Genomic DNA, 12,524 nt, shown 5'->3' with positions numbered 1-12,524 from the left:
TAATTTATTTAATTAATTTAATGATAGTGTAGTGTTAGATGTAATTGTAACTTAGGTTAGGATTTATTTTGCAGGTAAATGTGCAATTATTTTAACTAGGTAGCTATTAAATAATTATTAACTATTTAATAGCTATTGTACCTAGTTAAAATAAATACAAAGTTGCCTGTAAAATAAAAATAAATCCTAAAATAGCTACAATGTAATTATTAATTATATTGTAGCTATCTTAGGGTTTATTTTATAGGTAAGTATTTAGTTTTAAATAGCAATAATTGAGTTAATAATGGTAAATTTATTTAGATTTATTAAAATAATATTTAAGTTAGGGGGGTGTTAGGGATAGGGTTAGACTTAGGTTCAGGGGTTAATAACTTTATTATAGTGGTGGCGACATTGGCGGCAGCAGATTAGGGGTTAATAGATTTAATAGGCTATGTGGGCTATGGCGGTTTAGGGGTTAATACAGTTTATTAGTTATTGCGGTGGGGGATTGCGGTTGACAGGTAGATAGACATTGCGTTAGGTGTTAGTTTATTTTTCCAGGCATTTTAGGGAGTTACGGTGCTCCCATAGTCAGCGCAAGGCCAGCTACGGCTGCATTTTATGGCGGGGTGAAAATGGAGTAAGATTTCTTCATTTTCGCCACGTAAGTCCTTGAGCTGGATATTGCATACCGATTTACAACGCGGTCCCATGTTAGCCTATGGGAGTAAAAATTGCAAGCGACAGGTGAAATATACGGCCGTAACTTGTATGCTACGCCTTATATGTAATACCAAAATCGAGCAAAATCTGGCATCGCCGGCTTTTGCGGGCGACGCTGCATATCGGATCGGGCCCTATGTATTTTATTTTGCATATTTAGTTAAAAAGGAGAGGCACTCAAATGGAAACATTATTTGTATGATCTGTATCTAGGGTATAGTTTATTTTAGTCCACTTGTATGGTTCACAGTTCAAGCATTATTTGCATATGAAATTAAAACAGTGAGATGCACCTCCAGTCAAAAGGCACATACAGACCAAAATGTAGGCCTGTGGTTTTCTTTACAAATCTCTCATTCAGAGGAGAAATGCCTGTGGTATCAAAGGGCTGGACTTTCCTTTTGGTGTAGCCAGATTAATATGTTTCGGGAAAGTTCTCCTCTATGGAAACTACAATTGGGCTAAAAAGGCTGTACCCTGAGTGGCCACTAGCTTTGCCTGAATATCAGAATTCTGACATTCAAATAGTAAACAAATGTTCCCCTTGACATTCATTCTGTTACTCTTTGATTCTGTAGAACAAATGTTAGCATTCAAATATTCAAATGTAATTTTCACTATTACATTCGACTATTACATTTGTCTCTTGATTTTAACAATCTTGTCTTAACATATGAAAATCAATATTCAAATGTTATCTAATCCAATAAAGGGTAGCAACCATGTCTTCGCTCATACATAATATCACATATTTGGCTATTATCCATCATTCATTTAAAATAAACAAATACAACAAACAATTATTTTGCTTAAACAATCACCGATTCTAGTGGCCACCCTCAAATATATGATCATACTAAGCTATGTTAAATTCCAATTGAGTGAAGATTTTTTAAAAAGGTAACAAAATCAGTGAGAAACATTACAAGTATATCAATGTGTAAATCTTTTGAAATATGAGATTAAACCCACATATGACATTATAAATGTTTTCACTAGCAATAACATAAGGGACATATACATTTATATAGACTCTTGTCCAAAATACCTATAATATCTGCTGTTAATGGCATTTTATTTAATTTCTGGTTCTTATTTTCAAAGTGTAAAGCATGGCTTTTATTTTTTTATTTTTATTAATAAATTCTTCCATACCATCCACTTTCATTTAAAAAATGAATTATTTTAATATATAAATTAAAGATCCTTTTAATAAAATGTTTCAATGGTTAGTTGCATTATTTTATGTATGCAATGACTGATATTTTCCAGTATATTTTTCTATGCCAAATATAGATTTCAATATATAAGAATTTATAAGCATTTTTGTTGTAAAAAGTATTTAGGCATTACTAACAACATAACTTTCACAGTTCTCTGTAAGTAAAATGTTCATCAGAATTCTTTACTTTTGTTTTCAGTTTTCCATAAAGAAATCAGATGTCCCTCCTTTTAAGATTGAGGTGAAATATTCCTTAATCTCCTCTGTTGTTTACTAATTAAAAATAAAGTCTTCACCAAGTAGGTGTTTTAAAGGTATAGATATCCAACCCAGTAGACAAGATTAAATAACAAGAACGATGTTGGGAAAAAGACTCTGGAATATGAATCCAGTTCTAAAAGGTCTATATGAATCCGACCTCTCCTCCATGACCCTGATTTACATTCATCATAGCAACAAAAGAAGCTCTGGCAGTCTTTACCATCCAGACACTCATAAACACATGATTCTTCAAACTCCTGCCAGTACATGGAATTGTTCAAAGTGATGACAGTTGAAGGAGGTCTCATGTCCAGAACGGAATAATTCTAAAGGAAAAACAAACAAATATAATTTGAATATATCCAACAAAATCTGGCTTCTATAAATGTGAAAAAATAAAACAATTTAAATTCACATTAGGCTTTTTTTATTTGGATGGTCAAAATCCATTTTTTTAAATACTTTTCTAAAATATCTATCTATCATTATTATTATTATTATTATTATTATTATTATTATTATTATTATCATATATTTGTATAGCCCTGCCAACTTTATCTATATATCTATCTATCTATCTATCTATCTATCTATCTATCTATCTATCATTTATCTATCTTCTATAGCAAACAAAAGACAAACTTACTTACTTATTTTAAAATGGACTATTTTAGAAGAGGTTTTGCAACTTTTGTCTTGATTTATAAGTATTTTACAGTGCAATCTAGTTAACTGTATATAATGAAAACAAGTGACAAGGGAGATTTAAACTGTTTTTTTTTTCTAGAAAAAAATGAAAATGTTTTAAAATTTTGTTACATTGGGAACATAAAATGCAATGTGTATAACAGTATTATGTTTGAAATAAAAGTCCAGCTTATTCAGTAAATGATAAACTAAATTTGCTTTTTAAAACTTTATTTTTTGGAGCTTTTTTTTGCCAGTACATGAGAAAATAATACTCCCACCCAAACGATGAAAAAAAAGGGAAAAACTACTGATTCATAGTTCCAAACAGAGAGAAAGCACTCATTTCCATTAATGAGAGACACTACAGACTCCTAAAGCACTTTAGGAGGTCCCCATTAGTCCTGTTTTTATTAAAGGGCATATTTCATGAGAATTCACTTAGATAAAACAGGTTGTGAAGGCCACCCTAGCTGACAATGCTTCCCTATTTGAAGAATCTGATTGCGTGACCAAGAAGAACACATTGCTCTTGCATGAGCTTGATTAACTTTGACTTGATTTTCAGGTATCACCCTATCTATAAATTAAAGGGGTATGATACCCACATTCATTTCATGATTCAGATAGAGCATGTGATTTTAAACAACTTTCTAATTTACTTATTTTTTCAAATTTTCTTAGTTCTCTTGTATCTTGTGTTGAAATCAGGGACATAAGCTTAGGAGTCTGCCAATTTCTGGAGCACTATATGAAGGTGTTTTGCAAGAATGTTATCCTTTTGCAAGACCACTAGATGGCAGCACTATTTCCTGCTATGTAAAGCTCCATATGCTATGGAGGTATCTCCTCAACAAAGAATATAATGGTAACAAAGACAATTTGATAATAGAAGTAAGTCACATGCTCTGTCTGAATCACTAAAGAAAATGTTTAGGTTTCATATCCCTTCATATGCCGTATTCTGTATTTTTTGGAGACATTTGTTTGCAACACTCGCATACTTGAAGATGCTGCTGATGGAGAGGCCCTTTGTGATGATGCAGCTATTACAGAAGGAGCAGGAATGTTTCTGAAATGGGAAAAGCTACTTGCACCTCTATTGCTATTGCGCTCCTCATTTAATTAGATTAAGTATTTTTAATGTCTTTAGGAGAACTCTAGAATGCAAGGATGTGTATTGTCATCCTGGTAGCATTTGGAAAAGCGTAGTTTTTTTGACATTATTTGCGGATTGCATTTTTTTTTTAAGTAATTGCACTGCGGAAATGTTTCCAAATGCTGGATGTTGGTCTCACCATTTTACTGAAAGGATGAAAAAAAAATGGATTGGCCAGCTCACAGGTATGCTGTGTTGTGATGGAGAGCAGACAATTACTAGAAATCAAGTCATCATTTAGATAAAGTTTATGCAAATAAACTAACACAGATAAAATATAGTTACATTTTTAGAATTCAGAGGAATTTAAACTCATACCTTTCATTTAAAGCCTAACAGAGGATGGAAACAGCTCAACTATACCAACAAGATTGAGAGCACAAGCAAAATAAACTGAAACATTTTTCCTACAGTCTACTTGACACAGAAATGCATATTTTTCTTTTATTTGAGAACGGCAAGGCCAATTACCATTTCTGAATGTGCGTGATATCCAATCCCGAAGACGTCACTTTCTCAAAAAACGTCATGAGTCTGTAATGGATATCCTGACATGGGCATAGGAATACTTTGGTAAACCTTTGCCAGACAATACCATTTGTCGCTGCATCCACAATTGCAAGTTAAGGCTTTACTATGCAAAGCAGAAGCCATACATCAACACTGTCCAGAAGCTCCGCCAACTTCTCTGGGCTCAGTCTCATCTGAGATTGACAGTAGCACAGTGGAAATGTGTTTTGTGGCCTGACGAGTCAAGATTTGAAATAGTTTTAGGAAAAAACAGCCATCGTGTTCTCCAGACCAAAGGGGAAAAGGACCATCCAAGTTTTTATCAGCGTCAGGTCCAATAGCCAGAGTTTTTCATAGTATTGGAGGGGTGTCAATGCCCATGGCATTTGTAACTTGCACATCTGTGAGGGCATCATTAATGCAGAAAGATATGTATACATTTTTGAGCAACATATGCTGCCATCCAGACATTGTCTTTTCCAGGGACGTCCCTGCATTTTCCAGCAGGACAACGCCAAACTACATTCTGCCCAGATTACAAGTGCATGGTGCTAGCATGACTTGCCTGCAGTCCTGACCTGTTTTGATTGAGAATGTGTGTTGCATTATGAGGTGCAAAATAAGGCAATGAATGCCATGTACAGTTGCACAGCTGAAGACGTGCATAATGAATTAATGAGGGAAAATTCTGCTTCCTAAACTTAACCAACTGCTGTCTTCAGTGCCCAAACACTTAATTATTTTTATTAATATTTTTTTAATATTTTATTTGTAATATTTCAATAACATGCATTAATGTTAGCAATTCTTCATGTGTGTAACCTAACACTGCATTAGACCTAAATTGCAGTGTCAAGTTAGCGCACATTACATATAAAATATTATAAAAATGTATGATATTTAATAAAAATTTGTATAGATACTGTAAAAATATATATATTCTATAGATTATTTAGAATTTTTTACAGTATAAATAATAATTTTTAATAGTTATTTAAAAAAAATTAAAATATTTTATATGTAAGATTAGTAATTCTTGTTATGTGCTAACTAGTGATGTCGCGAATAGTTCGCTGGCGAATAGTTCCGGGCGAACATAGCATGTTCGTGTTCGCCTTAGCGGGCGAACATATGTGATGTTCGATCCGCCCCTATTCGTCATCATTGAGTAAACTTTGACCCTGTACCTCACAGTCAGAATACACATTACAGCCAATCAGCAGCAGACCCTCCCTCCCAGACCCTCCCACCTCCTGGACAGCATCCATTTTAGATTCATTTGGAAGCTGCATTCTTAGTGAGAGGAGGGACAGTGTAGCTGCTGCTGATTTAATAGGGAAATCGATAGCTAGGCTAGTGTATTCAGTGTCCACTACAGTCCTGAAGGACTCATCTGATCTCTGCTGTAAGAACAGCACCCCAAAAAGCCCTTTTTAGGGCTAGAACATCAGTCTGCTATTTTTTTTTTCCTGTGTAATCTAATTGCAGTTGCTTGCCTGCCAGCATGTGTGTAACAGTAGTGTACATTTAAAAAAAACAACACTTTTTTGACTCTGTAATAATAGCAGACAGCTGCCAGTACCCAAGATGGCCGCCAATAAGGCAGATGGGGAGGGTTAGAGCTGTTTTTGGGGATCAGGGAGGTTGGGGGCTAAGGAGGGATGCTACACCACAGCATATGTAAATATGCTAAAAAAATTAAAAAAAAAATTAAAAACCTTTTATTTTAGTACTGGCAGACTTTCTGCCAGTACTTAAGATGGCGGGGACAATTGTGGGGGAGGGAAGGGAGCTGTTTGGGAGGGATCAGGGGGTCTGATGTGTCAGATGGGAGGCTGATCTCTACACTAAAGCTAAAATTAACCCTGCAAGCTCCCTACAAACTACCTAATTAACCCCTTCACTGCTAGCCATAATACACGTGTTATGCACAGCAGCATTTAGCGGCCTTCTAATTACCAGTAAGCAATGCCAAAGTCATATATGTCTGCTATTTCTGAACAAAGGGGATCCCAGAGAAGCATTTACAAACATTTGTGCCATAATTGCACAAGCTGTTTGTAAATAATTTCAGTGAGAAACCTAAAATTGCGAAAAAATTTAATTTTTTTTTAAATTTGTTCGCATTTGGCGGTGAAATGGTAGCATGAAATATACCAAAATGGGCCTAGATCAATACTTTGGGTTGTCTACTACACTACACTTAAGCTAAAATTAACTCTACAAGTTGCCTACATGCTCCCTAATTAACCCCTTCAGTGCTGGGCATAAAACATGTGTGGTGCGCAGTGGCATTTAGCAGCCTTCTAATTACCAAAAAGCAACGCCAAAGCCATATAAGTCTGCTATTTCTGAACAAAGGGGATCCCAGAGAAGCGTTTACAACCATTTATGCCATAATTGCATAAGTTGTTTGTAAATAATTTCTGTGAGAAACCTAAAGTTTGTGAAAAAGTGAACAATTTTTTTTTATTTGATCGCATTTGGCGTTGAAATGGTGGCATGAAATATACCAAAATGGGCCTAGATCAATAATTTGGGTTGTCTACTACACTACACTTAAGCTAAAATTAACTCTACAAGCTGCCTACATGCTCCCTAATTAACCCCTTCACTGCTGGGCATAAAACACGTGTGGTGCGCAGTGGCATTTAGCAGCCTTCTAATTACCAAAAAGCAACGCCAAAGCCATATAAGTCCGCTATTTCTGAACAAAGGGGATCCCAGAGAAGCATTTACAACCATTTATGCCATAATTGCATAAGTTGTTTGTAAATAGTTTCTGTGAGAAACCTAAAGTTTGTGAAAAAGTGAACAATTTTTTTTTATTTGATCGCATTTGGCAGTGAAATGGTGGCATGAAATATACCAAAATGGGCCTAGATCAATACTTTGGGTTGTCTACTACACTACACTTAAGCTAAAATTAACTCTACAAGCTGCCTACATGCTCCCTAATTAACCCCTTCACTGCTGGGCATAAAACACGTGTGGTGCGCAGTGGCATTTAGCAGCCTTCTAATTACCAAAAAGCAACGCCAAAGCCATATAAGTCCACTATTTCTGAACAAAGGGGATCCCAGAGAAGCATTTACAACAATTTATGCCATAATTGCATAAGTTGTTTGTAAATAATTTCTGTGAGAAACCTAAAGTTTGTGAAAAAGTGAACAATTTCTTTTTATTTGATCGCATTTGGCGGTGAAATGGTGGCATGAAATATACCAAAATGGGCCTAGATCAATACTTTGGGTTGTCTACTACACTACACTTAAGCTAAAATTAACTCTACAAGCTGCCTACATGCTCCCTAATTAACCCCTTCACTGCTGGGCATAAAACACGTGTGGTGCGCAGTGGCATTTAGCAGCCTTCTAATTACCAAAAAGCAACACCAAAGCCATATAAGTCTGCTATAATGGCATGTCTGGCACACAGTGTTGGGGCAGGGGTCCATCTGACCACTGATACCTGGTCTGCAAAGCATGGTCAGGGCAGGTATATCACCTACACTGCGCACTGTGAAGCGGGCGAAACCCTTACACTACCTGATTGATACAACATCATACCTGATGTTTTAAAGCACGTTATTCCAAACAATTTAGGAATGTTAGGCGATTTATGCCCTTTATGGATTAAAACCAGACTCTGCATCAACTATGTAATTTTCCATGGGAGTTTTGCCATGGATCCCCCTCCGGCATGCCACAGTCCAGGTGTTAGTGCCCTTGAAACAACTTTTCCATCACTATTGTGGCCAGAAAGAGTCCCTGTGGGTTTTAAAATTTGTCTGCCTATTGAAGTCTATGGCGATTCGCCCGGTTGGCCCGTTCGTGAACTTTTGTGGAAGTTCGCATTCGCGAACCCAATTTTTTAGGTTCACGACATCACTAGTGCTAACCTGACGTTACTCATATTTTCCATTTCTATGTAATGTTTATTATTAAGTATATATTTCTATATATATATATAATGTAAAATGTATGTCTATGCTTATATATCTATAGGAATATATATATATATATATATATATACACAAATATATTTACAATAAAAGATACATTATCCTTTATGTGAAGAACATTGGAATTTGAAATATGTACTGTAAATATATAGTAAAACTCATAAATACATATTTACATCTATCTGTCTATCTGTCTATCTATCTATCTATCTATCTATCTATCTATCTATCTATCTATCTGTTAATCCAAATTACCTCCCTTTTTTAAGGCCAGTCAGCTCTAATCCCATAAACCTAAAGTCTGTATCACTATTTAAATGACTCTAATTAAAGAATATTGTTCTTTATGTTTTCTCTATATTAATTTTGGGACACAAACAAGTGATAGATAGATATCACCTTGAGTTTTACAATTTATAGAGCCCTTAACTGTGTATTTATGTCCCCTCAAATTTGTTATTGTTGTACATCAAATTATATATTTACATATTATGCATTTAGAACATGGAAAACAACCATTTTCAGTGTCTTTTTCTCCAACCTATTCCATGGTTTAGATGCTTTTAATGGCTATGAATAAATTTATCTTTCAAAGTGCTTTCCATGCTGTAAATAATGCATAGTTCCCAACAATTTGAATCAATTCCCGGTCTAATATGTCCCTTAAATTGGCTAATATTTCCCTTAAAATAGGCCATCTATCATTAAAAGTGGTGTTAAATGTAAAATTGCAGCCCTCCAGAAATAAGTGATGATAAGATGACAATGATGAAGATTAAAAAATATTCATCAACATCATGATTTGGAGACCCCATACTATAGAATTCTTCAAATTGAAAGCAACAAGCACTTCAGTAAAAGACAAGCTATATACAGGGGTGGAAATATATAATTTTACTTTACAAGTAAAAATGTTAAGTCTACTCAATAATAAATATAGGAAAAGCCTATATTTGTGTGTCTGTGTCTATAAATTATTGAAATGTACCTGGTCAATACGATCACCTGCAAAATACAAGGTCTAAAAAGACCAAAATGTTTAATTAACTCTCTTGTCCAGAGTTCAAAACCGAAATCCATGTCTGATGTCAAATTTTAACTCACATGTGATACATATCCTCCTCTGCATTGTTTAATTTATAACTTTTTCTAATAAAAATAAATGTTTAATGTCTATTCATTTCAAGATTGTGATTGTGCTAACAGCTGAACTGTTGTATTCTATAAATCTTTATACTACACTGTAGCACTTTACAAATGCTCATTTATTTTTTAGTAGTGCTGAACAAGTCCAGGGGTAAAAAATAGTCGTAAATTCCTCAAAGAGGTAATTCTGTGTTTCAACCAAATTCAAAGTACATTTATATACTTTAACTAGAGAGAAATAATCCCAAATGACAATAAATTATTTATAACAAGTCCGCAAACTTCATTTATTTATATAAGTCTTTGTGCTCTGAGCACTCAGGGAGCTTTTGAAAAGACTGTTTAAACAATATGATCTATAGTAATTTATAAATATTGTAACAGTTGTGCATAGATAGCTTTTAAATTACTTCTTCTGTCACTAAGAATACCTTAACAATTCATTACTAAAATGCTTCCTTGGCTTTTTTTCTCTTAACTTAGTATTTTAAAATAGAGCTATGGTACTGTGAATTAAGTGGTTTCAGAATTGTTTATCAAGTTCTGCCTCTTTTTTGAAACTTTTGTTTATCTATTTTGCTTGCACTTTTACTACATAGTTCCTGTTTGCAAATCAATGGCTCTATAATAGGAAAACTGTCACACAACCATCATAGTGTTAACTGCCTGTTCTTTTAAATGGAAACTCGGAGGACTCCTGAAAATGACACATACAATAGCCTATTCACACCTCTTAAAGTAACATGAAACTCAATCTTATTTCTTTCATGAATCGAATAGAGCATGCAATTTTAAACAACTTTGTAATTTACTTCTATTATCAAGGTATCTTAGTTTTCTTGGTATCCTTTGTGGAAAAGTAGAGACATACGCTCAGGAGTGTGCATGTAGCTGGAGCACTATATGGCATTTGCAAGAGCACTAGATGGCAGCACTATTTCCTGCCATTTAGTGCTCCAGGCACCTGACAAATTATCTCTACAACACAGAATGCCATGGAAACAAAGCAAATTTGATAACACAAGTAAATTGGGAAAAAAAAATCTTAAATTGTATGCTCTGTCTCAATCACAAAATAATTTTTTGGGGTTTCGTATCCATTTTTTCCAGTCATGTGACTGCTATTGAAAAGCATTGAGAAGCAGTGCATTTATTAAAATAGCCAGTAGGTGGAGCTGTCCGCTTGTGTTGCAGCAAAGTCAAGCAAGCTGAAATTAATCAGTTTAAACAGACCTGAGCTATCGAGCAGATTTCAAAGGAACAAAATCTTCCTGTCTATAAATCAGTCCAGATTGGAATGCATAGAAAGAACTGTTTGCAGAAAAATGCAAGTGAAGTCTGTGTTATGTGATTATTTTATTAGGTTTATAATGCTGTTTAGCAAATGTTTTTGTTCATTTAACTTAGTTTAATTATATATTCTGTGTTGTGTGATTATTTTATCAGGTTTATAATGCTGTTTAGCATTTAAAGTCTTTATTTCAAAGCTTTAAAAATAATGTATTAGGTGTTACTTATGACAATTTGGAGAGGGGCCTGGAACCTATCTCCCTCACTTCCCATTGACTTACATTATAAACTGGGTTTCAATTTACAACGGTTTCGATTTACAACTATTCCTTCTGGAACCTAACCCCGGCGTAAACTGAGGGCTACCTGTATATATAAAATCAATACAAATATTTGCATAGAAAATTAGCACATCTAGGTAAGAATCCCCGCTTACTTTTCCTCAGAAAAACTCCATATACAATGTTTCCAATGCACAAGAGAATTCTGGGTAAGACATGCAAATTAGATATGCAAATTCTCAGTTTTTTTGCTTCAAATACTGTTTTGACACAGCGTTCCTTTTAACAGGATTATTGTAGCAACACAGAAGTCATTCACTAGACAGCCTGTTTCGTTCTTATTAGAACTCATCAGTAGGAGATAGACTTCTAGTTGCTGCATTGGTAAAGCTCCTTCCAGGGTTAAATCAAAATTCATTAAAATTATGGAGGAGATAAAAAACTGAGATTAAAATTCTCCGGGTCTCAAAATTAAATCAATACAAATATTTGTATAGAAAATTAACACATCTAGGCAAGAATCCCCCCTTACTTTTCCCCAGAAAAACTCCATATACAATGTTACCAATGCACAAGAGAATTCTGGGTAAGACATGCAAATTAGATATGCAAATTCTCAGTTTTTTTGCTTCAAATACTGTTTTGACACAGCGATCCTTTTAACAGGATTATTGTATCAACACAGAAGTCACTCACTAGACAGCCTGTTTCGTTCTTATTAGAACTTATCAGTAGGAGATAGACGAGTTCTAATAAGTTCTAATAAGAACTAAACAGGCTGTCTAGTGAGTGACTTCTGTGTTTCTACAATAATCCTGTTAAAAGGATCACAGCGACGCTGTGTCAAAACAGTATTTGAAGCAAAAAAATGAGAATTTGCATATCTAATTTGCATGTCTTTCCCAGAATTCTCTTGTGCATTGGTGTGAATATTGATTTAACCCTGGAAGGAGCTTTACCAATGCAGCAACCAGAAGTCTATCTCCTACTGACGAGTTCTAATAAGAACAAAACAGGCTGTCTAGTGAGTGACTTCTGTGTTGCTACAATAATTCTGTTAAAAGGATCGCTGTGTCAAAACAGTATTTGAAGCGAAAAAAATTAGAATTTGCATGTCTTATCCAGAATTCTCTTGTGCATTGGTAACATTGTATATGGAGTTTTTCTGGGGAAAAGTAAGCAGGGTTTCTTGCCTAGATGTGCTAATTTTCTATGCAAATATTTGGATTGATTTAATTTTGAGACCCAGAGGATTTTAATCTCAGTTCTTTATCTCCTCCATAATTTTAATGAATT

At 34.5% G+C, this 12,524-nt stretch overlaps 1 protein-coding gene across 2 annotated transcripts in view; it reads right to left on the bottom strand.

Annotated features, from left to right (window-relative positions):
• Positions 1-2,238: 2,238 nt before the first annotated feature.
• GABRG3 (gamma-aminobutyric acid type A receptor subunit gamma3) overlaps positions 2,239-12,524 on the bottom strand; it is a 1,437,912-nt gene continuing 1,427,626 nt past the window's right edge. The window contains exons 9-11 of one of the 2 annotated variants that reach the window (XM_053707720.1): positions 10,525-10,548; positions 3,932-3,950; positions 2,239-2,517 (exon numbers count right to left, since the gene is read on the bottom strand). In XM_053707720.1, coding sequence (XP_053563695.1) covers positions 2,239-2,517; positions 3,932-3,950; positions 10,525-10,548 — 322 coding nt within the window. The remainder of the gene's footprint in view (positions 2,518-3,931; positions 3,951-10,524; positions 10,549-12,524) is intronic. The other variant, XM_053707721.1, reaches the window with a different exon arrangement.

The sequence above is a fragment of the Bombina bombina genome, chromosome 3 (assembly GCF_027579735.1).
Source record: "Bombina bombina isolate aBomBom1 chromosome 3, aBomBom1.pri, whole genome shotgun sequence".
In the NCBI taxonomy this organism is placed as follows: Eukaryota; Metazoa; Chordata; class Amphibia; order Anura; family Bombinatoridae; genus Bombina; species Bombina bombina.
The sequence above is the reverse complement of the archived record's forward strand: the minus strand, read 5'-3'. Positions and strand labels throughout refer to the sequence as shown.